Source organism: Erpetoichthys calabaricus, chromosome 1 (genome assembly GCF_900747795.2).
Source record: "Erpetoichthys calabaricus chromosome 1, fErpCal1.3, whole genome shotgun sequence".
NCBI classification, from domain to species: Eukaryota; Metazoa; Chordata; class Cladistia; order Polypteriformes; family Polypteridae; genus Erpetoichthys; species Erpetoichthys calabaricus.
In genome coordinates this window covers 88,515,775-88,542,492 of record NC_041394.2, presented here as the reverse complement: position 1 = coordinate 88,542,492, position 26,718 = coordinate 88,515,775, and the positions used below count along the sequence as shown (strand labels likewise).

At 38.7% G+C, this 26,718-nt stretch overlaps 1 protein-coding gene across 1 annotated transcript in view; it reads left to right on the top strand.

Moving 5' to 3' along the window:
* LOC114652825 (glycogen phosphorylase, muscle form) overlaps window positions 1-26,718 on the top strand; it is a 93,612-nt gene that overhangs the window by 44,846 nt on the left and 22,048 nt on the right. Inside the window, exons 14-17 of the mRNA XM_051919819.1 lie at window positions 10,775-10,922; window positions 14,627-14,685; window positions 18,940-19,081; window positions 20,546-20,753. Of these exons, the coding sequence (XP_051775779.1) occupies window positions 10,775-10,922; window positions 14,627-14,685; window positions 18,940-19,081; window positions 20,546-20,753 (557 nt within the window). The remainder of the gene's footprint in view (window positions 1-10,774; window positions 10,923-14,626; window positions 14,686-18,939; window positions 19,082-20,545; window positions 20,754-26,718) is intronic.

Below are 26,718 nucleotides of genomic sequence, written 5' to 3'. Positions count from 1 at the left end.
TAGATCCCACCGAGTGGTTCTGGGATTTTTGCTCACCGTTCTTGTGATCATTTTGAACCCACGGGGTGAGATCTTGCGTGGAGCCCCAGATCGAGGGAGATTATCAGTGGTCTTGTATGTCTTCTATTTTCTAATAATTGCTCCCACAGTTGATTTCTTCACACCAAGCTGCTTACCTATTGCAGATTCAGTCTTCCCAGCCTGGTGCAGGTCTACAATTTTGTTTCTGGTGTCCTTTGACAACTCTTTGGTCTTGGCCATAGTGGAGTTTGGAGTGTGACTGTTTGAGGTTGTGGACAGGTGTCTTTTATATTGATAACGAGTTCAAACAGGTGCCATTAATACAGGTAACGAGTGGAGGACAGAGGAGCCTCTTACAGAAGAAGTTACAGGTCTGTGAGAGCCAGAAATCTTGCTTGTTTGTAGGTGACCAAATACTTATTTTCCACCATAATTTGCAAATAAATTCTTTAAAATCAGACAATGTGATTTTCTGGATTTTTTTTCTCATTTTGTCTCTCATAGTTGAGGTATACCTATGATGAAAATTACAGGCCTCTCTCATCTTTTTAAGTGGGAGAACTTGCACAATTGGTGGCTGACTAAATACTTTTTTGCCCCACTGTATATACTTTCATTCAATTCATGTTTCTTAATAAAATCCCTAATCTGTCTATATGTTTCCAAAAACGTCTTAGTGTTTTAGTCAATGTATTGGCAGGACATGCTACGTAACCCTAGTACTCAGAATAACTGGTCCAGTTATATATGATAAGAGTTAATTGATTATTATTGGAGCAAAAATCAAATCAAGAATTGGGCTAAAAACTGTTTTTACAAGGCTGGGAAACATCTATAGTCCTTTTTCCCATATTTACCCTGGGACCTTTTCTCCATTTTAATAATAATAATAATAATTCTTTGCAGTTATATAGCGCTTTTCTCACTACTCAAAGCACTCAGCAATTGCAGGTTAAGGGCCTTGCTCAAGGGCCCAACAGAGCAGAGTCCCTATTGGCATTTACGGGATTCGAACCAGCAACCTTCCGATTGCCAGTGCAGATCCCTAGCCTCAGAGCCACCACTCCGCTTATATTCTTATATCTATCATATATTTTCTTATATTTGTCATATTTTGTTTCTGCTCCTCTCTGATATCTCTGAACTCTCTTGCCAGTGGCTCTGAGCTCATCTGCCCTTGGCAAGTAGTGTCCATTTATACTGTCATGAACAACCATCCACAGTAATCCTTACCTCTGGCTTAGTCATTTTACCTGTAAGCATTCACAACAATAAAAAATCTATGCTGCTTGGAATCTGTACAGCTTGCCTTAACAAATCTACAGGACACCTTTGTAAGTACACCTTTCTCTGGGATTAAAGTTTTCAGCGTCTCCAAAATGCTTGAGTAGTACTAATTCACTTCTCTTACTTCAGGATCAATTGTATTATAGGTATTTTTTTAAACCAATTCTGACGCCACTTTTTAGGTGCCCTGGATGTAATGTTTTTCATCCCAAACCTATTTTATATTGATTGACCATCTTAACCTGTATACTGATTACTTTATTTTAGAATAGATGACGTGTAGGTGATGTTTTATATGCCATAAACAAACAAGTTACCTTAAATAGAAAATAAATCCACTAAAGTATATGGTGGGTCAAAACTGGTGTGAAGAACATGGCAGTGTTCAAAATGTGTAGCAGCTATACAAAAATACAACATATAGAAATTTTTTTTTGCTTTTGTAAAGTTGAGGCATTTTACCAAAACTCTTCCCATTTTGGTGCTGGACATATGACTTTTAGGATGGTTGTATGGGTCATAAACAAACAAATTACTCTAAATGCAGTGGAAAATCTCTTGTTGTCAATGTTGGGTCAAAGCTGACTCAAAAGACATGGCAAAGTAAACATTTTTTTAGAATCTGTGCAAATTATGGGATGTTAACTTTTTTCTTTCTCCTGTTCATTAATTGGGGGAAATGTTGGAAAAGTCAAAGAGTTTTAACCTGAGCAGAAGGTGTTTGGAGTGCTTTTAAAAACACAAAACCGTGCCACATTTGACTCCTGGGCATTGTAAAGATTAAGTGCATAGACTGTTACTAGTACTGCAGTCAGCCCACGTTCTCAGTGGAGATAAAAAGAGCTTAAAGAGTAGGCTTTGTACTTTCAAAGCTGAGCTTATGTTTCATAGCTATGGCATTCATTCAATTGCTAGGAAACATGTGTTTTTAAGCGTTGGGTTATTTATAAATAAAAGTACATCTTCCCTAGCAGATTTCACTAGCAGTCTATGGGGCACAAAAGGAAACAAAAACAAAACCATTGAAATTTACCGAATGCAGCGAATTTGAAGCTGATAATGTTCCCGAGCACTGAATCATGCCTTGAGATTGCACACATATCAGAAAAGTATTTTTCCACATTACTGTGACTGCTGTATTTTTAAAGAGGTCCAGTGGTCCTCTTCATTTCATTTTTTTTTCTCCATATGCTGCAGCCTTTCACTGAATGCACTGTGGTTTCTTGTAGGGTATATAATAAATGGCGCAGTTGTCGTGCCTTAGTAGATTTAAGCACTCAAGATTTACATTTTCCAATTGAATTTTTAATGTGTGTAAGGAATTAAGTAAATCTTTTATTTTGTCTGACTATGAGGACACCAATGAATCTTATCTGTATAAGCCAGAATACAGAGGAGAGAAGCTTAAACAGTCAGAACTGAGAGAAAAAAAGGGCACAGACTGAAATGGAGAGAAACTGTACAGCCTGTAGCTACTGTGCGGCTCAGCTAGCAATTAATGATGCATACTGTATATGGAAAATGTAGTAAAATGTCTACTGAGGGTGAATAACTTTGCTGCACAGAATGGGACTTCTTGCCATTGCCATTAGAAAACTTACAAGTGCTCAGTTATAAGCTTAATTGTACATGATACTGCCAAACTGGAAGAATTGGTTGAAGCCAGAAGGATCAAACACACAGCTTTTTATTAAAGTAGGATTGTTTATTGATCTTTTATGCTCCAGCGTTAACATTGTTTAGAATTAATGCCTCAAACGTGTCATTGATTGTGTGGAGTTTGCACATTTTACATTTGCTAACACTCTATTTTCCTCTGATATCAACATTAGTTTGTGGTGCTTTGGATCTGAATTTGTTTAGGTCTTTTCATTTTTATATCTTATAGTTATTATATTTTATCATTTAATTTATTGTATCACTGTGGCTCCATCTTGTTGATTTTTTTTTTATGAATGCTACTACTCTGTGCTTGGTTTTCTTGCCTTTGACTATATAATTTATGAACTTGACCTCTGTGGCCAGTCATGTGTTTTTACAGCATCGGTGCATATGTCATCATGCAGAGGGTTTTAAGAAAGCAACATTGTAATTCAAACACCCAAAATCAAATTAAAACTTTGTCTGTATAAGTGTTTAGGAAAATTCAGAAATTTTGATTTTTGTAGGACCAGAGCGCAGCCATGCAATGGCTGACACCTCAGCACCACACTAGTTTGAATGGTAGAGACTTGTTAAAGGACTTGTAAATCTGGCAGGGTTATATTTTCTTCTGGCCTAAAGGAAGAATAGATCTTAAAGAAGATTCTTAGCCTGTGTCACAATACTTAATTTCCTTAACAATATATAGTCTGATTTTCCTCTGTTTTGTTGCAGAAGCATAATGCAGCTATGTTTATTTCTCACTGAAGAAATTATTGGGTGTTTAAAGTATGTTGTGTGGTCCAAAAGCCCCATTGGTGTACTTCAGATGATGGTTGCCTAGTGCAGCATTTATGAAAGTTAAGCAATGTATGCTTTCCAATCCACTACATACACCTTATCCTACCCCACTGCACTATGAAAACTGAGGGGTGCAATTTTTGGTAACTCAGGAGGTGTGCATTCCATACATGGGTAGGGGGGTACTGGTGGGAGAAAGGGCTTCATATGGGTTTCAACCAACAGGAACAGCCAGGGGCTGCATGGTACCTCCCCCGGAACGCTTGGTGGTAGCCCCCCTGGTGACAGTGGTGCCTCAGATACCCGCAGAGCTCCATGGGAGATGAAGTTCTCCACAGTCCTGCTGGGATCTGGGGTAGCTACCAGGGGACGCTGCAGGGGGTTCCTGAGCTCGTCTGGGCGCTTCTTCAGCCACACCCGGGAGTGCAACCGGAAACTGGTGATCAAGCACCTGGAGCACTTCCAGGTGGACTATAAAAGGAGCCAGCAGCCACTACTCATGGAGCCGGAGTCGGGAGGAAGATGGACAAAGCTGCCTGGGAGGAGTGGAGGATCTCGAAGAGAGACAGAGTTTATTTTGTGTGGTTTGTGCTTGAAGCTGGGACTGTATTGTGCCTGAGGGACATGGGGAAGACGTGGCCTCCAGGTGAAGAAAAATAAAAGTTTATTTATTTTTAAATGTGCCTCCGGTGTCAGTCTGTGTCGGGTCGGCGCTGATATAGCGCCTTTTACCACACACTATATAGTCCTGAGGGTAAACTTTTTGTTTATACGAATATTTAAGACTGGATGGAGACATTATTGAAGTAACAACAGGTTACCAATACAGCATGTGTGAGAATAGGAACCAAAGAAATATATAAAGGATTTGGCTCCATAGCCAAGCCCCGTTTAGCCCTACTTGATTTTTTTATTGGGGTTAAATATAGCTAAAGGAATAAGACCGTTAAATCTTGGGACACAGTAGGATGCTGGTTCTCAAATGAACACCAACACATAGCCTTCATTAGGTTTAAATGGTGGCTGGAGCAGAAAGAGTGTTGGCATTGGGCTGGAAGTGAAGTCATTGTTCCTCACGAGTCTCTTCCTCTGTTCTAAGGGTAGAACAGGAAAGACTGTTAGCTCTGGTGTCACACCAATCTCTTTCCCCGTATTTCCAACTGTTTCAGAGCCTGTAGGACATTCCTCAGGTGTATGTGCCTGACATTTGTCACTTAAAAGTAGTCAGCTGCAATTTCAGTACATACTGTATGTAGCTTCCTATGCTTTTGTACTCCCTAGAGTTCTTATTCCTTTAGTTTATTGCTGCATGTTATGCCGTTAACTTTTCTTATTTTGTATATACTGTATGACATTTCTTGTGTGTTTTGTGTCTCAATGCAGACTAGACCTGTGGATTGCATTTGTAATTTAGTTTTCCTTCCACAGCCTCAAAGACGTGCATATTGAGTTAATTGATGACTCTAAATTTGCCCCACATGGGTGTGTTTGTGTGAGTGTACCCTGCAATGGTCTGGTGCTTGATGCTGTCTCTCATAACTCACAAATAGGTCAAGCAGGTTTGACAGTGTTATGTTAGGCTGCTGAAAGGGACTCGTTGGTATGAACACAAGCAGATTTTGGGGCTACATTTTCTCAGCCCAGAGACAATGCAATCCACTCTTTTTTTTTTTTTTTTGCTTTTCCTATATTAATCCCCCATAAAAATCTGTATACATGACTGCCACCTGAACATTGATCCCTGAAGTGTTCGGTATTCACGGTAGAAAGAATTTCAAATGAAATTACTCCTTTCTTTGTTTGGAACTTTATTTAACATTCATCCTGAGAGTCTCATTCATTTCACTTACTTAGTAACAATTCATTGCTCTCAAACTCCTTAAGGAATGTTTGATGGGTTGTGCATTCTATTGTTATTCATAACTTGGCGTTTAATGAGACTTGCAGCTTTTCAGGGTCCCAGTGTCTGCTGAAGTGTGTGGGGGGTCTTTTGAGACCTGATGATTATTGAAATTTTTATGGTAGGTGTATTAAAAGGTAATTGCTTGGAGCATTTGCGTGGGATAATGCCTCAGGTTGATCTCTTTGATTGAAATTCATATGAGAAGTTTTATTAATAACAGTGTTTAAAACAGCTAAACAGTGGGACACAATATAGAGCTGGATTACTAGCTGTCATGAGTTTGCTTGCACACAGTATTAAAGAAAGGTTTGAGATGCAGGGGTTATGTGGTGGGTGGCTGGATTACCTCTCTGCCTCACACACCACTTAAGTTCTAAAGAATTGTCCAGGCTGGCATGTCTTCTTGTGGTCTTCATATCTTTTCATGGGCTTTTGGCATTTTTTTATTCATGAGACTTCATCTGTGTTTTACTCCTAAATGCTAGGTAAAAGGGTGTGAAATGTTTGGATTGATAAATCAAACACAAATGGAAAAAAATGGCCCTAATGGTTAGAATTATGCATTTATTCTTTTTAAAAAATATGTATCCACTAAGGTACGTTTTAATTTTTCTTTTATGCCAAGGTTCCCATTATACTGGAATTTATGTTTGCCACTAGGCATTTGGCCTGTGGTACATATTTTAAATGTTTTTATAAGTTATTTGTGAGTCCTTAATTGTAATTGGTGGTCTGTTCAGACATTTGAGCAATATAAGAATATATGAAGATTGTAATTTAAAACCATCATTGTGCTTCTGTGTTTTCATTCATACATATTACACCAGGCGATCTCTTCAGAATACTGCTTAATTGCCACTGCTGCTTTTTTATTCTGCCGAGAAATGATTGCTGTCTTTTTCAGAGTAGCTGCGATATGAATATAATTACACAGTTTTCCTCCCACATCCCAAAGATGTGCTGATCAGGTGAAGTGGTGACTCTAAATGTGGGTGTGCATGTGAGTGAGTCCTGCGATAAACTACTCTCCCATCCAGGATTGGTTCTCACCTTCTGCTTAGTGCTATTGGGCCTGGCTGTGACACCTCTAACACTCAATTAGATTGAATGTCTAAAACAGATGGATGGACTATGTAATAACTGCACATGTATAATTTAGCAGCACCAGCAAGCTAAACCGCAGGTTAAAGGAAAATTCTGTAAAGAGATGCGACCCTGGTTTCAGTGGCAACTTTGGAGCGACTGCAGATGTTTTAGGTTGACGTAAAAATCAATGCTCATGAGTTAGCAACGCTTTGATCACTCCAGAAAGCAGTGCATTAAAGTCCATTCCTACTGCCCAAGATAGTAATGTCAGTAGAGGTACACAATTTACAAAATGCTAGATAAACACCTTATTTTAAAGCATGTGTTATTGAGTGGTATAGTCTATATAAATACACCATTGTATAATGCACACATACTGTTTTTTTTTTTAGGAAAAATGTACAAATACAGTTACACTCTGTTATCATCAGCATTGTCACAGTTATTATTGTTTTCATTTAAAAAATACAGTACATAACTTGAGTTATTAGAATTGCTTACAGCTTAATACAGTACACTAATAAAAAAAGTGATGACATGATGAAAGCAAAGCATCACGACCACATATGAGGTTTTTAGGCAGTAAGTGTTCTTTTCACTTAATGTGTAAAAGGTGGGTTTCATCAGGAGAGACTGAAAGTCTTCCTCTATCTCCAGGAAACACATTTTGGTAGAGAGGTGTAAGACCAACTATAGAAAATGTCAATAAGTGTAGCAGTTAAAGTCCTCACTTGAAATGTATATGAATCTGAAGAATAAGTGCAAAATTATTGTTTGTAGGTGACTCTACAGCCACTTCACAGAACATCAGCTAATGTGCTATGAAAAATGACTAAGCATTGAGGTGCTCTGCAAAGTTGGCCCACACCTACTGCAAAAGACTTTGGCCTGTAACCGCTTCCAAAAGTACTTTCATCAGATATTGACTTTGTGCATCTCTGCACTTATGCAATTAAGTTATTTTTAGTGATGCTATCTATAACTTCTTTTACCAATGCAAATTTTCATTTCAGATACTTAGGTTGTGAGTACAATGTAAATGTCACATAGACATATCTTGTCCAGCTGCCCTGGAGCTCCTCCAGGCACGTACCACTGAGTGGAGATCCTGCTGCAGACCCAGGACACAATGGAGGGATTATATCTCTCGGCTGGCTTGGGAATACCTGTGAATCCCCCAGGAAGAGCTGGCATCTGTAGCTGGGGATGGGGAAGGCTGGGCTGACCTGCTTAGCCTGCTGCTGCTGCGACTCTCACCAGGAAAAATACTTTTAGATGATGAGATGAGATGAAATTTTACAAAATAGGGTGTATGTGAATACTTTTGTAAGTCGCTGTGTGTATATCAAAAGATGCAGAGTTCAACAAATGTAAAAAGTTATAAAAAACATAATAATTCCTCAATTAATTACTTTGTTTGATCCGAACATGAAAGTGTTTTTAATGTTGTCCCTTCACACCGAGACCATCTTCCTGACTGTAATTTTAAACAGAATTTTAGTAGATCCTTCCAAACTCAAACACATTTGACAGAATACTAGAGAGAAATGTGCAGGCACACATTACATTTACTTTAATGCCATTTTTTTCTTGATCTTCAGGTATTATTGCATTTTTAAGCTGCAGTTTTTTCTTAAGGGATTTTTGTGGGCACATCTTCTTCAGCAATCCCTCAGTCTGACTGAGTGTTTACTATTTGCAAAGTATCCATGACAAAGCAGTACTTTTTTGAGCTTTAAAAACAGGTGCAGTGAAGAAGAGATGCAGTCAAGATATCAGTGTAAATGAAAACTTTGTAACAATGGCACTTTGCACTGTGACCTGTAGGGGGTGGACCAGACACCCTGACACAACCAAACCACACAGTCATGGGTTAAACAATAATATTTTTTATTAAACAAAATACTTTTTAACATGTTTTTATCACCAGTAAATTACAGTCACAATTTTCTTCCTTTCTCTACTCTTCTCCAAGCAAGCCTTGTCCACTTCCTCCCGACTCTGACTCCTAGGGTGAGGTTGAGCCGCTGCTTATCAACCTGAATCTGGGATTCTGGGTTTGGCAGAACCCCTCCATAACAGCAGCTCCCTAGTGACAGGTCTGCCCAGCAAAGCTACAGCTTTCCTTATAGCCCCGCAGGTGTCCAAATGGGAGCCATACCAGAGAGATACTGCCACCTAATGTACTGGGGGAACACATAACCTTGGGAGGCAGTCTGCCTCTGTCCTTCCCTTATAATGGCCTTGTGACAGGGAAAGGTAGCACTACCAACCTGGTTAAGGGATACCCATCTATTCATCTCCTTCGTTTATCATGGCTTCCCAGCTGGGTAGGGAACTGTCCACCCCAGCTGGGATGCCAGCTAACCCGTTTCTTCTATGGCACTGTTCTTCCCCAAGATGAGCCCTAAGGGGCGAGGAAGCCAGTCCCGTGAGGGTTTCAGTTCAAACCACATCCAGCAGCGATTCACAATAATAACATGCTGTTAATTTAAATTCTTTGGACTCATCATGCAATTTGTTTTGGGACAACAAAGTGAACATTGAAAAAAAATGCACAGAATCACAAAAACACAAAATTGCCCCCAATTTAAAGGATAAAATACTGACAGTGGTAGAATGATTTGATTTATGAGAATCATTCATCTGTGTAAATATTATTCTAAAAACATATTCAGAAAGATACACTTTTCCCAGCACATAAGATAAAGACGAATTTCCAACCTCAAGTCATTTGCTAATCAAGTCTTCACCACAAATGACTGATTGGCAGAAAATCAAAATCCAAACTAATTTAACTTGTCATTTGTCACTGATGAAGCCATGCATTTGAAGCTAGACATTATACATTTTATTTGTTTAGCAAGGGCACACAACAGAAGGCCAAATGGGTCATCCTAGCATCTCTGCTATAGCTGGACTTAGAAGTGGTTTCCAAACTGTGGCCATTTAAGTTAGAATGTTTGCATAGCCACACTTCCTGGTAACCAGCGCACAAATATTTTGTTTGAGTTGGTTGGTGCCACAAAGCATCAAGCAGAGTTTTCTGATGTTGTCCTTGCAGACCTGCGAGAAGCATTTGAGAGATTCATCTTTGCAGTTAAGACTGTCTTAGTAGGCCTACTGTAACTAATGGGAATGTGGTCACTCAGCTAAAGAGCGCCAAATGCCATTGGATTTCAGAACATTTTGTACTATTGCAACAGGATCTTAACAGTTTGAGGGGCCATTGCTTAATAATGACAAAGTAGTGTGCTGGTGTTATTAGTCTCATTTGGTTGTCTCGATGTTCACAAGTAAGGATTAATGAATCTCACAAAAAAGTGCAGCATTTCAGGGAACGAAATAGACTATTAAATAGAATATTTCAAACTCAGTTTTTTTTCTATTCTGTTTTCAGTACCCTCATTTTATTGGCCCTTTGTTTACCATTTTTATTATGCGATGTTATGTCCTGCGGTGGGTTGGCACCCTGCCCGGGATTGGTTCCTGCCTTGTGCCCTGTGTTGGCTGGGATTGGCTCCAGCAGACCCCCGTGACCCTGTGTTCGGATTCAGCGGGTTGGAAAATGGATGGATGGATTATGTGATGTTATGACATTTTAAAGAACGTAAAACACTTTTCTTTTTACTTGACATCCAAAGAATTACTTTTTTATGTTTATTTGAAGTTTTAATTTTTTACTTTTTGTCCAACCTACATCTTTACAGTAAGTGTCAGCAAATATGAACATCACTACCAGTGATTAAGAGTCTTTATTTGATAAATTGATTATAAGCAGAAAATCAAATGGCTAACTGAAATTATTATTCCAATTGAACGACTGCTAAGTGCAAATTTCTAAATAGCTGCTGCATGTTACCCCTTGAAAATAATAAGAATAATGACCCAAAAGCAAAGGAAATCTTGTAGCACTGTCCTACTGAAATGCTTTGAGTGAAAGGGTTCAGTTAATTTCATGTTATCAGTTAGTAGTCCAGTTTTATCCACACCCTTGAATACAACATAACTGATTCTGTTTATCTGTTTTAACAGGAGAATAAACTCAAGTTTGCTACCTACCTGGAGAATGAATACAAAGTAAAGATCAACCCCAACTCCATGTTCGATATTCAAGTCAAGAGAATCCATGAATATAAAAGACAACTCTTAAATTGTCTACACATTATCACCTTGTACAACCGTAAGAAAATTGGTCTCTTTTGTTCTCCTCTATATTCTTCCCTTGCCTTGCAGATTTTAGTAACACAAGGCAGTTAGTTTGTAACAGAACAGAGTAGAATAATGTTAATTAATTGTTATTATTATATTAATTATGACCACATTTCCTCTGTGGTATTATTGCTTAAAGAAATTTGATTGTTCAGGCAAAACAAACATTGGGCTCTGAGTTCAACAGTGAAGAAATATCAGCTTCTGATTGCAGCATGGACTTTCTGTATTTTATTTTTATCTTCACCAAAACAGAACACTCTTATATCGATCTTTACATTTTCTGAGCCCACTTTGATGGAATGTATGTTGTCAGGGAAAATGGACAGACAGTAATTAAGCCAAGAGTCAATCCCAGGTCCCTGCGATGAGCCAGTGCTTACCACTGCAAAACTTCATGGCTCACCCTTTTATTAAAAATAATAGTCACATTAATTTTTATTAACACGTTAGTTTGAATCTGACAACTAACGATTATAATTAGATAAATTTGAAAAAAAAAGTGGTTTTGCTTACTTCCTTTATATTCTTTTTTGTTGAAATTTTCCTCTTTGCTGTTGAAAATGTTCCATTGTTAAAGATGGTAAAGTTTAAGTAAAGCTAAATTTTTTGTTTTACATTTTTCACATGTTTCAATTTCTGGGTGCTCCCATATCTATGTGGTTTCCTTCCACAGAAATGTGGGTTAGGAGGATTAGCAATGCTAAATTGGCCTTGTGTGTTTGTGTTTACTCTGCGATGGGCAGCCACCCTTCCCAGGGATTGTTCCTACCTTGTGTCTGGTGCTTGCTGGGATAGGCTCCAGTTTCCTTACCACCCTACTCTGGATAAGCAGGTTTAGAAAATGGTTGGAAGGATGAATGGATGGATATATAAAGTTCATATAAATATTTTGACATTCCAAGTTTAGGTAGCATTTTAGTTTGCATCCCACTTGCAAAGTAATAACTTTATAATTACCTGTGCAAATGCAATGTTCAGCAATTATGGATTGTTATCATATACTAAGTACATATTTTTCATTATTATTTCATATCCAATGCCATTTTACTCTTGTAAAGTGTACTTCCAAATTTATTGTGCTATACATGATTATTAATAAAGTATTGGTCAACATACAACTGCAATATATACATAGAAAAATGTATCTATAATAATACATTAATTTATAGTAGCTAATATGTTCTCAAAGCTTACAAATAATCACATAGAAGAAAAACAAATAACAAAATTATAGTTCCCATGTCAGCATTCCTAGATCAGTTGACCACAAACTCTACTATGGGCACCCCACAATGCATCACTGCATACACTGATCATTTTGTGCCATGTGGTAAGAGACAGATCACTGTGTGGTAACCTCCTTACATTTTTTCAAAAAAGCTGCCCTGAATATACAGTATATTTTCTAAAAACTATAGTCCACCGTGCTTCATCATGTGCTACTGTGACACCCTCTGTTTTTTCGCAGTTTATACCTCCAATGACATATTTTTTCCTGTGCTGCAAGATGGAAATTCTAACAACAGTCATCTTTGGTATCCTCTGTATTAGCTGTAAATATTATGGCTCTTAAGGAGTGGGAATATCCCAATTCACACTTTAGGGGGACTGTCCTACTGCTCCTAACACTCTGTAGGAGGAGATTTATGACAAGATGAACAATATGTAAGGTTCTTCAGGCCATGCCATTACAGCTGTTAAAGACCTACCAGCCACACAATCCCAGGCATGTTACTCAGTATGCTTAGGTTAAACTGGGATTGTCATATACAATATAGTGAAGTCGTTATTTATCCATTATCTGCAGTCACTTACATATTATATTTTGAAGAGTTTTTTACTTAAGAAACATCACCTGAGTGTGTTCTGTAATGTGTTAAATAATGACGTTTGTCTCGCCTAATCTGCTCTTTGTATTTGGTTTTACCCAGCTTCATTTTGACCTATGCTGGACTTGTGTGTTTTTTGGTGGATTAGGATGAACTCTATTTTGGATCTCTTTTTACTTTCTCATATACGAAGTATGGGGAAAGTATTGTAATTGTCTAAAGATTCGATGTCGAGATTTTGATGAATCTCATTGTTTTAGACCTCCCTGACTTTCTCGTATACGAAGTATAGGGAAAGTATTGGAATCCTCCAAAAATTAAATTTCGAGATTTTGATGAATCTCGATTTTTTTTTTTTAGACCTCCCTGTGTCTGAAAATACCATTTTTGGAATTATGTCTGTGTGTGTGTCTGTCTGTTTGTGTGTGTGTGAGTGTGTGTATGTTGTAAAATAATCAGCCTCGACACACACAAAAAGGTTTGGGGCAGTCACCCATATATTATATCTGGCTGCAGATAGGTATGCAAAGTCTTACTGAAGTACATAGATTGGAGTCCAAGAGTGAACTGAGGAAAATGCAAGTAGTCTGGTCTTTTAAAGCAGGGAACCAGAAGTGATGTCATTGAGGACCGGAACCGGAAGTGGTGTTTTTAGATCCGGAACCAGAAGTGATGCCATTCTTGGCCCAGGAACCGGAAGTAACATCGTTCTTGGGCCCAGATCAGGCAGAATTTCCCATATTTGGTCTGCAGAGATAACAGAGAAAGGTTCTCAGGCAGCCACCTGTATATTATCCGTGGTTGCAAATAGGTTTTCAAAGTTTCACTGAAGTGCATAGATTGAAGTCCAAGAGCGAACTGAGGTACATGCAAATAGTCTGGTCTTTTAAAGCAGGGAACCAGAAGTGATGTCATTGAGGACCGGAACCAGAAGTGATGTTCTTGGACCTGGAACAGGAAGTGGCGTGATTCTTGGGCAGGAAACGGAAGTGACGTCATTCTTGGGGCCGGATCAGGCAGAATTTCCCATATTTGGCCTACAGAGATAACAGAGGAAGGTTTAGTACACCCCGCCACCCCCTGGCCTGGAATAGAATTACCTTCATGTGGTCCATTCAGCTTCCTCCTGTGCACACGTGTGTGACAGTGTGTATGTAAACATGATAACTTGAGTATGCTTTCACTTAGGACAACCAAATTTTGCATGCAAGTATTAGGTATAAAATGTAGATTTCTATCAACTTTTGGGCTATTTCCATTAACTGGAAGAGGTACTTCACCTTTTATTCATGCAGCTGCAGAGTCAGATTACTTACTTTTATAATAATTGTTCAATATATTATTAATTTGATTGGTTGTTGATGGTTCTTTAATGTACATAATATAAAAATATAATAACTGTCTTGTGGTTTATTCCTCAAATATCCATCCCCATATCTGAGTAAATGAGAAAGTCTAGGGAAGACCACTCCCGATTTTTCATCTAAATATGCTCTATAAGCTGTTTAAACAATAATAACTGACCGTTCCTGCCTTGCACTCATTTCTGCTGGGATACGATCACTTTGAACATGACAAAGAAAGGAGAATAAAAAGGAATGATGCTTCACTTACATAATGTAGTTTTCTCTTTCACTTACATATTTATGTGATGTGTAAATGAAGTTAAGTTGTGTACATTTTAGTTTTAGCTAAATACTCATGATTTTGTTGTCTTGCTCTTGATATCAATGCAAAAACATATTAATGTTTAATATGATTTAAAATCATGACATGTGCAAGTTATGTTTTTGAAAAGAGCACTGTTTCTTATATAATAAAATTTGTTCTTTTGTGTTCTCAGGTATCAAGAGGGAGCCCAACAAGCAGTTTACTCCAAGGACAGTTATGATTGGTGGAAAGGTAGGAATTTAACTTTATATTTAAAAACATAAATAATTTGACAAATGACTGGAGACCATTCAGTCCATCAAACTCATTTTTTCAGCTATTAGTTAACTTGTCCCAATAATTCAGAGACTTCTTAAAGGTTGTCAGGGTTTCTGTTTCAAATACATACTCAATAGCTTGTTCCAGATTCCTACAACTCTTTTTGTAAAGAAGTACTTTCTGGCTTTAGTCCTCAAATGGGACCCATTCCACCGCAACGGGTTACTTGAACCTGAGGAACACCAGTGTGTTGTGGAGGTGTATGAGTAGTGTAGATGACTAGGGGATTGGGGGGCTGGGAGTTAAGGAGAGGCCAAGTTTAGAACTGTACATGAGGGGACGAACACTGGTGTAAAAACAAATATGAATAGTAATGTTAATTCTATCCCAGAGTTTAAGTGCAAAAGAAAAATAAGTAACATAGTAAAAACAGCTTGCCTTAATGCTAAAAGTATCAAAAATAAAGCAAGTGAATTGGAATTGTTTTTAACTGAGTATAATTATAACATTACAGCAATAACACAAATCTGTCTAGATAACAAAAATGGGGATGAGTATAATAGAGATGGGCACACATTTTTTGGAAAGGATAGACAGAACCAAAAAGAGGAGGATGTTGCCATTTACCATATATAGTTGCGGATAAGTTGGGACTTGATTTTACAGTATAATTTCTGGTATGTTATAGTGTCGCTCATATAAGTCGAATGCGGAAAACTCACGCTGTTGATACAAGAGATTATGATATGCTAACACCCACCTGAGAGAGTAACCACGGAGCACACTGCCATTTTTTTCTATGTGGGTGTTGCAATGCGCTGTATCAGCTCATGCTCCTAACCTCTCTCTTTGTGCCTACGTGACCACATGGTAATATCCAAATCTATTCCGAAGCAACGTTTGCACTGATTTGTGTTTTTTGTATCTCACACCCTCATACACCTTTATCGTAAGAGGATCCCTTATCTACAATGGAGCGTTCGATTAGAAGAAAATATGAAGCTGGTTTTAAATTAAACATTGTTGAAGCAGCGAAAGAAATTGGTAACTGCGCTGTGTAAATGTGTCTGAGAAACTGATGTGAAATTGGAAGAGGCTAGAAGATTAAGTGTTGCATTTTTGAATGGGCGTATAAGTTGGGGTCTGATTTTATAATCAATTTTTCAGGTTTCAAGAGCCGACTTATACGTGAGTATATACCGTATGTAAAGTAGAATTTAAATGAAGGTCTTCTTCAGTTGGATGATGAGCCACATTTTAGTGAGCATATCTGGATTCATCTAGTGCATTATAGAGTCTGAGCATAATGTCCTTTGATTTGTATTCGGTCGTTCTTATGATACAAGGGGGCTCCGCCCCCTGCTCGCTTTGCTCGCCTACCCCCGGTGTTGGGTAACCCAAAATACATTGATGAATGTATGAGATATGTTTGTAGCTCCGTTAGTCGTGCTGTTTGGTTTTGGAGCCGAGACAGTTTTGCTTCCACAGTTTCAGACGCGCGTTGTAGGCGCCGACATCTATTGGTTTTGTCTATGCGGGCTCGTGTTTGTAGCTCCGTTAGTGGAGCTGTATATTTTTGGAGCCGTGATCGTGACTCCATTAGTTCTCCGTTGTTTACCGTTAGTAATATGAATAATTGCACTTACTGTTAATACGGAGCGGTTTCTGTGGTTGTACTGTTAATAATGCATCACTGTAATGTGATTCACTTATGCTGTATAGTTTGGACGTGTGAGGATGACGCATGTTCAATACGGAGCGTTCGTTTATTCTTATTACAGTTTGGACGTGTGAGGATGACGTACGTTTAAAACGGAGCGTTCGTTTATTCTTATTACGCATTGTAGGCGCCTTCGGCTTTCGTACTAACTCGCACCTTCCGTACTATTATGCTGTGTATGGTGGACCTTTGTGGACTCCGTACTTTTTCCCGTTTTACTCTGGGGCGGGGGGCTGAATCCTCTTTTTTGTGGGGCTGTGTCGTTACCTATGGGCGCGTTGCCTCATTTCTTATTTACGTTAGTTGAGCTCCTTTGTTTTTGAGCCGTGACGTGTTGTAGGCACTTATTTACGTTAGATGAGCTAATATATACCTCTGGTGCCGTGTGTGTGTTTCATGTAGTAGTCGTTGTCGGCGCATGCGCCCCCCCGTACTATCTCGGGTTTGACTATGCTGTGTTTTGTGGACATTTGGGGACGCCATACTCTCTCCGGTTTGATTGTGGGGTGGGATGCCGAAGCCTGTTGTGTTTGTTTTGTTTGTGAGTACTCATATTATTGTATTACTGTAATGTGATTCACATATGCTGTGGAGTCCGTATCTCTGGGGCTTCTGTACCATCTCGGGAGTCTGCCTGCGGTGTGTTAGACGCGCGTTGTAGGCGCACGCACCTTCCGTACTATGTCGGGTTTGACTCTGCTTTGTCGTGTGGACGGTTAGGGTTCCGTATTGTCTGTGCTTGTTGCTTTATTTCGTATTTCCGTTAGTTGAGCTGTCGGCGCCTGCGCACTATGTCTCCTGCGTCCATGGGCATGCCATGTACCTGCGTCCATATCCGGTTTATTCTCAGTTAGTAATATGGATAATATTTTATTTGTCTTTTTAATTGCTTCTGCATATTGCTTAAATGATGGAAATGCTGTGTCAACATAAACCTGTCAATGCATTTCAGAGGTTACGTCCTGTAGGACAGTGTTTATTGGCCTTTTGTCCACATGTGGCACTTTGCACTTTTTTGCATCAAAATGCATTCTCCAAGTGTTTGCTCAGTTCTGAAGCTTGTCCAACTCTTTCTGAATTGTTTTTGTTGTGCCGTTCCTTCAATTTTAATATTATCTTTGAATTTTCACAAGTCTGCTAGACTGGAATCAATGTCATTAATATAATTCAGAAAAAGTAACGGTCCTGAGGGACTCCTCTGATGACTTCTCTCCACATGGAGCATTCTTCTCTTATTTGTACTCTTTGTCTCCTGTCAGTTAACCACACTTGAGATCCAGTATAGTGTATGTTAACATTTCTTTTTTACCTTATAAAAGATAATAAAACATTCGACAATCTGTTTTCCCAATTCCAGAAAGGCCAAATAATTATCACTACCATAATGAGCATTTTAAATTATGGCATGGCTAAGAGACGCTAGATTATAGCTGTTATCATCCTGACAATGTGTGCCAGGATTGCTCTTCCTTGTTATAGACTTCCTACATTACTACTGTATTAGGCCTTGCCAGCTACAGGATTTGCGCCCCCATGGAATTATACTGAAATCAGTCTTCTAAACTTTGTCTTTAACTGCATATCAGTACTGAATATATGCAGTAATTCTCTCCTGAAGTCCTTTGTTCTTTACTATTTTTCTTTTCATCCATTTAAAGATGAAAGATACGCTTTCATCTGCACAAGTTAGGAAACTGTTCCATTATTAGATGAGCTGTGCCGTTTTATACCGTTTTGCTCATGCTGTATTAAATTGTAGCAGAAAGGTTAACCAGTATTTAATGTAATACTGATGCAGTAATTATTTTCCATCTTAATTAACAAGTACAAGAGTAATGGTGTATCAGTATTAAGCATTAATGCATCACTGCTTTTTATTCTAGTGTTCATTTCTAGTCTGGAATAATTTCTGTGAAGCTTGCATTTTCTACTTGAGTTCTTACAAGTGAAAATTTGTTTCTCAACCCAAGTCAACATTTAATGACAACTTCATCTTTCAAATTATTTTTAGTTCCTTTCACAAATCAAGCAAATAAGCATGTAATTTTTTTTTTTGCAAAATGTACCCAAGTACCAAATTTGTGAGTTTTGTGTTCTGCGATAATGTATTTTTTTCATTGTATATCATGAGTTTAAATTTTAAACAGCTCATCTATCACACTGCTTTCTTATCACAATCCTAAATAATGTAGATAAGCATTAAAAAGGCAAAGGTGTGAAACCGCACCCAGCATCCAAAGGAGATAAAACAGAGAAGTGTTATCAAGATGTATGTGTGATCAAAATGTAATGCTGTCTTTTGAAACCCTCCCTTCAAACCATGGTTTTAAATACTAAACCATTTTAATATTTTCCTTTGACTATTTAATTATTGTATGCCGTAACATGCAACCTGTACTGTAATAACAGTAAATGATTCATGCTTACTGAAGATGATTAACCCTGATTAATGACATTGACACTTTTTTTTTTAAATAGCTGTTCTATTCTTGCTTCCTTACTGACAGGCTGCTCCAGGATACCACATGGCAAAAATGATCATTAAACTAATTACATCGATCGGAGATGTTGTGAACAATGACCCTGTTGTAGGAGATCGTCTCAAGGTTATTTTCTTGGAGAACTATAGAGTGTCCCTGGCAGAGAAAGGTACTTTTCAAAGAAGCATACCATGGTCTTGTATTTGAATTTAATGTGTAGGAGATCAGCTTTCACATCTGAGTCAATTTTAATGGTAGAAACAGAAAAAGGCTCAGATACCTTGTGCTAAAAGACAAAAGTTTTGAAACCTGCTCCATAACTGTTTTTGATATTCATATTTTCATCCCAAATTAACTGCTTAATTATCAACTGAAAAATGTCCATGTGTGCAGAAATTCCAGGTTTAGCTGTCTTAAATGCTGCAGTCTATCCTATAACTTGCAGTTTTATGAAACACAGAAGAAGAACAGGGTGAACATATTTGTACAAGAAACATTGTACAGACTTTTCTTGTAATTGTTATGGAAAGCTTGGAGGCTGATGCACCCGTGCACGTCTATACCGTTTAAATCACAAATGTGGGGTACAGTTTCGCTTTTTTAATTTTCACATTATTTTTTACTATGTACTTAGCCTGCCTTTTGATTGATTATCTCAGAGGTTTCTCTTAAAATGATTATACATCACAATGGTACTGTTAGATGTTGCTATAATCAGGCACAGGTAGGTTAGAAGATTTGCTCAGGGTCATAATGTGAAGGAGTGATGATGATGATGATGACTAAGACACGGACCGTGATCCATCACCGTAAGCACTGTGTCACACTGCACTGTGCTGCCTTTTTCATGGCCATGTGTAGATAAGTGCTACTGCTGCAGTCTGTACAGCGTTTAGGGCCTTAAAGACAAAGAAAGCTATAACCCCTTGTGCATCAGAGTGCCCTACAAATAAAATAAGCTATTATATGAGCCTCTTTTTATTATTTATATAGCTTGTTACAAAGAATTTAAGGTAGAAAATGATAGTAGCTTGTTGAATAGCTCAAGCAAGTAAGAATTTCACTGTTCTCTGTACTTGTAACAATAATGATCTGATAGTGGCATCCATCCATCCATTTTCCAACCCGCTGAATCCGAACACAGGGTCACGGGGGTCTGCTGGAGCCAATCCCAGCCAACACAGTGCACAAGGCAGGAACCAATCCTGGGCAGGGTGCCAACCCACCGCAGTGATAGTGGTATAAATTCTTCAATTTAATTCATTCAAATAATGTACTGGTTTAATCAATTTTAATTTGGTGTACAGAGAGATTTTATTGTAGATGTAAAGAATATAACTGTTTCTTCTATTCATTATGCATTTTAATTTCTGTTGAACCAATATTATAATCAAAGGTAAAAAAACATGTTTGCAGTTAAAGGTCACTTTAGACATGAGTCAGTTTATATCCTAGCATACAGTCTAAATGAAATACATTTATAACTGTTTTTTTCTTTTAAAACGTTATCTGCTTCAGCTGTACACAAGCTCTAAAAAGAAGAAAACGCCGTATCTTTAAACATAACAACAAACCTTTCAGTTATCCAGGGCAAGTCCTGGAAATAACATTGTTATATTTGTTTTTGCCTTAGTGGTCCCAGCTGCAGATCTCTCTGAGCAAATATCTACTGCTGGCACTGAGGCATCTGGCACTGGCAACATGAAGTTTATGCTGAATGGTTCTCTAACCATCGGTACCATGGACGGTGCTAATGTAGAGATGGCAGAAGAGGCTGGGGAGCAAAACCTATTCATCTTTGGCATGAGAGTGGAGGATGTGGATGAATTAGAATGCAGAGGGTGAGTGAAAAACTTGTTAACAGTATTTATTTACTTTGCTATTCATTTTTGCATTTGATGAAATTTTTAGTGATCACATAACCATTCAATACCGACCTCTTTCCTCATGAGTTTTCAATTTTACATTTACATTTAAAACGTATTTAATTACCAGATGCTTTTATCCAAAGCAACCTAAAAAAGAGGTCAACATAATCAAGAAAACATCAGTTTGGAGTACTGTCTGGGAACAAGTGTTACAGAACAAGGGAACAAAATTAATCGTCACAAGTGAAAAGCTTGGAATAAAACACAGGCGAGTTACAATTCCTAGGTTGCAAAACCTAACCGGTAATATCAGTTAGACAGAAATTCACCAAACAAGAGAGTCTTTAAATACTTCTTAAAAACATTGAGGGAATCTGAATTTCCAGTGAAAGTGGGCAGTTCATTCTACCAGATGGGAGCTACACAAGAAAAGAGTCTGGATTGAGATTTGATGCCACTCAGAGGTGGCATCGCCAGACACTATTCATCAGTAGACCTGAGTGGTCAAGAAGGAACATATATATAGTTGTTGACCCACTGACTCCTCTGTAGGCACACATCAAGAATATGAACTTTTTACATGCTGCTACAGGAAGCCAATGTAGTAAACTGAAACATGGAGTGAAATATGCCAGCCTTGGCAGCTTGAGCACCAGATGTGTCACTGCATTTTGAATCATCTGCAGCTGTTTGGTGACACATGTCAGCACTCCTGCTAGCAGAGAGTTGTAGTAGTCCAGACATGACAAGACCAAAGCCTGGACCAGCAGTTGTGCTCTATACTCTGTCAGATATAGTCTGATCTTGCAGATATTGCATAAAGTGAATTTACAAGACCAAGACACCGGAGCAACATGGTCCCTGAAGGGGAGTTGGTCATCAATCACCACCCCATGGTTGCATATCAACTTGGCGGGTGTTACTGATAATGAGCCAAGTTGAATAGAGATTGTGTGCTAAAAAGATGCACAAGCTGGGATAACGAGAAGGTCCATCTTTGCCAATATCAGTGAAACATGCCAATATTCTAGCTGATACAATGTGATCCTCTGAACAGTATGATAGGTATAGCTGCATATCATTGGCAGGGCACTAATAAGAAAAAACATGCACCTCCATGCTTGTCTGGTGCAACTTTAGCATCTCTCCATGCCAGGACACAATGTAGGATCTGCCTAAGAGGTAGGACTTAAACTACCTGAGGGCAGTCCAAGTGATGCCAGTGTCAGAGAGGATGGCAAAGAGGTTTTGGTGGTTCATGGTGTTGAAGGCAGATGAAAGATGTAACAGAATGAGGACAGATGACATATTGATAGCTCTAGCTTGCCATAACATGTTGACAATGGTAAGTAGGGCCATTTCGGTGGAATGGCCCTTCTTGAAACCTGACTGATTAGGCTCAAGAGGTGTGGAAGAAACAAAGAGATTTGGTCTGTAATTACTTACTTGGAATTGGCTGAGAGTTGGTTTCTTGAGGAAATGAGTTGTTAGGCTCTGTATGAACAATGTAGGAAAAGTGCCTGTGCCGAATGAGGTGTTGACGATGTGTGTAATTGTAGAAATGAGTGAGGTGGGGAGAGCCTGGACTACATGTGAGGTAATGGGGTTAAGTGAAGAGGTAGCAGGGCATCTAGAAAGAAGGTTGGAAATGTCAGTGGTAGAGAGAGGAGATAAAGAATGTTGGATGTCCATGGATATCCGTGGCTGTGCAATTGACATCCTAGCAACACCTAGAGAGGGAACTGGTTTCCCCACAGGTGTAAGTTGGTGGGCTCAAGCTATGTATAAAATACCAGGAAAACAGTATAAGAATTGGACTGAGGGTTCAAAAGATAAGGAAAAGTGGGGAGGTATAAGACTTTCTAGTCTGGCATGTGATATCCATCCTCTTAGTTCAGCAAAAACACTGTGGGTACGGTTAAGTTGAACTGAGATATTCACGGCAATATGGAGGAAGAAGGCAGTTGTGGAAAAAAAAATCATCAGCCTTACAGATGTCCAAAGCCTGTTTGGAAATAAATACCGTGTTGCAGAAGACTGTTGTTCAGGAACTAACTATGTTACACTGTTAACCATTAGAAAATAATGTTTTAGAAAAGTTACGAGAAGCTGCTGGTTATTAAGAGTCAGTGTATGCAGATATGTGTAATGTAACATATAGAAGTGTTTCTAAACCTTTTGGGTGTTACAACCCACTTTTTCCCAATGTAAGTGTCTTTGCAACCCTTTTTCTTCTGAAGATCAGGGGGACATTAAGCACAATCCACTGCCATTATAAACAATAGCAACTCACGACCCATAAGTGACAGCCCACGACCCAGTGGTTGAGAAACACTGGCATACAGTACCCAGTGGTGTAAATGACCATTACTTGGAGACCAGCATATTCACCCCTCCACATCTTCCAGTAGAGTGATAAGTATGAGAGAAGTAGAATTTGTAAAGCAACAAAATTTACAGATTCATTGCTATAGTAAGCATAGAAATATGAACTAGAATCAAGTTAGAAAGAAAAACCTAGCACAATGCAAAACACATTACACTAGACACAAGTTAATAATAAAAAAACACTTACTGCTTTCAATACAGAAGCCCAAAACCCAGAGTTACTTGACTAAATCACTGTTTATAAAATACAAACACAGCAGCTGATTAGTTTCAAAATGTGTAATTCAAAAAAAGTAAAAACAAATTTGTAAATGATTTTTATTTAATTTCTTTGACCAGATTATGCAATTCATAAAGCACCCAGTAAACAGCTAGCCATAAGGAAACATTCTTTAAGGTTTTACAACATGAATATAGCATCAATGCTGTTTTGTAAAGATTACCTCGTAGCCTCTTATGCATGTGGTGTCCCGCTGGCAAGACACTGCCGTATTTCAAACTTTTTTTGTGTATATTTCAATAAGCCCACAAGTAAATCAAAAGCAATAATGGTATTTTTATATACCCAAGGATGTTTTCTTTCAAATAAATCATGTGTCTGTGTTATCTGCTCTTTTTGACTAGTAAAATATGCGATTTACACATGCATATGCCAAGGCGAAGAGTACATCACAGCTGAGTGAACCTGCTTTTATCTGTGATCCCACCTACATTAAGCTACATACAATAAAAGGCTTATTAGCATTGGATAGCTGAGGTTCAGAGCATTCCAATGATGTATACTGGTCTATGATTGGTCATTTATATTGCATGTTAAAGCTGTGTGTAAAAGGAAGGAAATATATTGCATGTTCAACAGCACATTCTTACACACTGTTAAACACAAGCTTCTGTCAGAGTGGATTGGGATTGTTTGGTTGACCTGCAATAAGACTTAAAGTTTTTATTAGGGAAATTTCTTCTTCAAAAAAGAAAACATATGATTGAAGTAGTCCCGGAAAAGTCACAGAATGCTAGTGATACAGAATATGAAGACCTCGAATCAGATTTTGATCACAGTTTTGACTTTTTAAAGAACGATGCGTTTGCAGAAGGGATCAATGCTATACTTGGTTTATAAGTGTTGCTAATTGTATAACTTTGAAGCATTGTGGCGTGCAATTTTACAATTCAAGCAACTTGTGTTCAATTAGCATGCCCAGAGGCTATCTGCTACACATTCTCCCTATGTTAGTTTTCTGTTTCAACTTAAAATACCAGCAACTTAACTGCTCGAAGTTTCACGGGCGCTGCTCTTTGATTGAATGTACTTGTATTGTGTTGCACTGCTCGCAGTTTTAAATAGGGACCAACCCCTCGATAGAATGTCACTGAATTACATTATGTGAACTTTGATGGGGGACCATTTTTTCTATTAAATGTGCTTGTATTGTGCAGTGCTGCCGCTTGTATCACCCCAGTCCTACCCTTATCGATCAAATTTTTTATAAATTTGCAATGTGATGGGTGATGTGGAATATAAACTTGAAGCAATGATAGCTGACAGATTGGGGTGCAAATGAAAATTGATTCCAGGACTAAGCATCATAAAATGCCATGGTTATGTACTGTAAAATCAATCTTTTTAGAGAGACATTTCTAAAATGCCTTAGTTGATATTGGTGTGAAACAAAGGTTGTTCATTTTTAAAACATTCCTTCAAAAATGTAGGATGTTATCCTCACTACTCTTCAGCCATTTGCAGCTCCTTTATTGCATAGTCAGAAACATATGCAGACAACAGTACAGATTTCCATAACGGATTGGTTGAGCCCCAGTTAATAATGGATACCACCAGAATTGTTAGCCAACAGAGTGCTTGGGGGGAATTAGGCTACTGTTGGTTGAAGGAGAAGAAGAGGGGAAGGCATGTCTGGAGGCAGGAGGATAGAAGGAAGGTTAGGAGAGTGGAGGTGAGGGTAGGAACTTCAAGTGTTGGCAGTATGAGTGGTAAAGGGAGTGAGTTAGCTGTTATGATGGAGAAAAGGAAGGTTGATATATTGTGTGTGCAAGAGACCAGGAAGGGGGAGTAAGGCCAACTGTATCAGGGACGGGTTCAAATTGTTCTACCATGGGGTGGATAGGAGGAGAAATGAGGTACTGTAGGTGTTATCCTGAAGGAACAGTATGTCAAAAATGTTTTGGAGAAAAGAGTGTTGGTTATGAAGCTGAAAATAGAAGGTGTGATGATGAATGAAATTAGTGTGTGTGTCCCGTAAGATGTGTGTGTGATGTATGAGAAAGAATATTTCTGGAGTGAACTGGATGAAGTGGTGGAGACTGTATCCAAGGGAGAGAGATGGGTGATTGCAGTGGATTTCAATGAAAATGTTCGTGAAGGGAACAGAGAGATGAGGAGATGATGGGTGGGTATGATGCCAAGGAAAGAAATGCAGAAAGTCAGATGGTAGTGGATTTTGCAAAAAGTATTGACAATGCTGTGGTGAATATGTATTTTAAGAAGAGGGAGGAACGCAGGGTGACATACAAGAGTGGAGGAAGATGCGCACAGGTGGATGATATCCTGTGCAGAAGGGTCAGTCTGAAGGAGATTGGATACTGCAAATTGGTGGCAGGAGAAAGTGTAGTTAGGCAGCATAGAGTGGTGGTCTGCAAGATGATGTTGGAGAGCAAGAAGAGGAGGAGAATGAGGGAAGAGCCAAGGATCAAATGATGGAAGTTGAAAAAGGAAAACTGTAAGATGAAGTTCAGGGAGAAGGTAAGACAGGCACTGGGTGGGAGAGATGAGTTACCAGATAGCTGGGCAACTACAGCATAAATAGTAAGGGAGACAGCAAAAAGGGTGCTTGGTGTGTCATCTGGACAGAGAAAGGAGGACAAAGAAATCTGGTGGTGGAGTGGGAAAGTACAGGAGAGTATACAGAAGATGTTGGCAAAGTAATAGAAGTGGGTAAGTCAGAGAGATGAACAAAGTAGACTGGAGTACAAGGAGAAAAGGCATAAGGTGAAGGGAGAGGTGGTGAAGGCCAAAGATAAGAGGTATGATGAGTTGTATGAGAGGTTGGACACTAAGGAGGGAGAAAAGGGCCATTACTCATTTGCTAGACAGAGATACTGAACTTGGAAAGGTGAGCAGCAGGTTAGGTTGACAAAGGATAATGATGGAAACATACTCACAAACGAGGAGTGTGCATTGAGCACATGGAAAGAGCACTTTGGGAGGTTGATGACTGAAGAGAGAGAAAAGATTGGATGATGTGGAGATAGTGAACCAGGAAGTGCAATGGATTAGCAAGGAGGAAGTAAGGACAGCTATGAAGAGGATGAAGAATGGGAAGGTTGTTGGTTCAGAAGCACGGAGGTGTTTAGGAGAGATGGCAATGGAGTTAACCAGATTGTTTAATTCAATCTTGCAAAGTGAGAAGATCCCTTAGGCCGGGTTTATACTTCACGCGACGCATGCTGCAGCGGACGCTCCTATTATGCAAGCATTTTACTGTTTATACTTGCGTGCGTATTTTACATAAATCTGGAGAAATCCAGCAGGTGG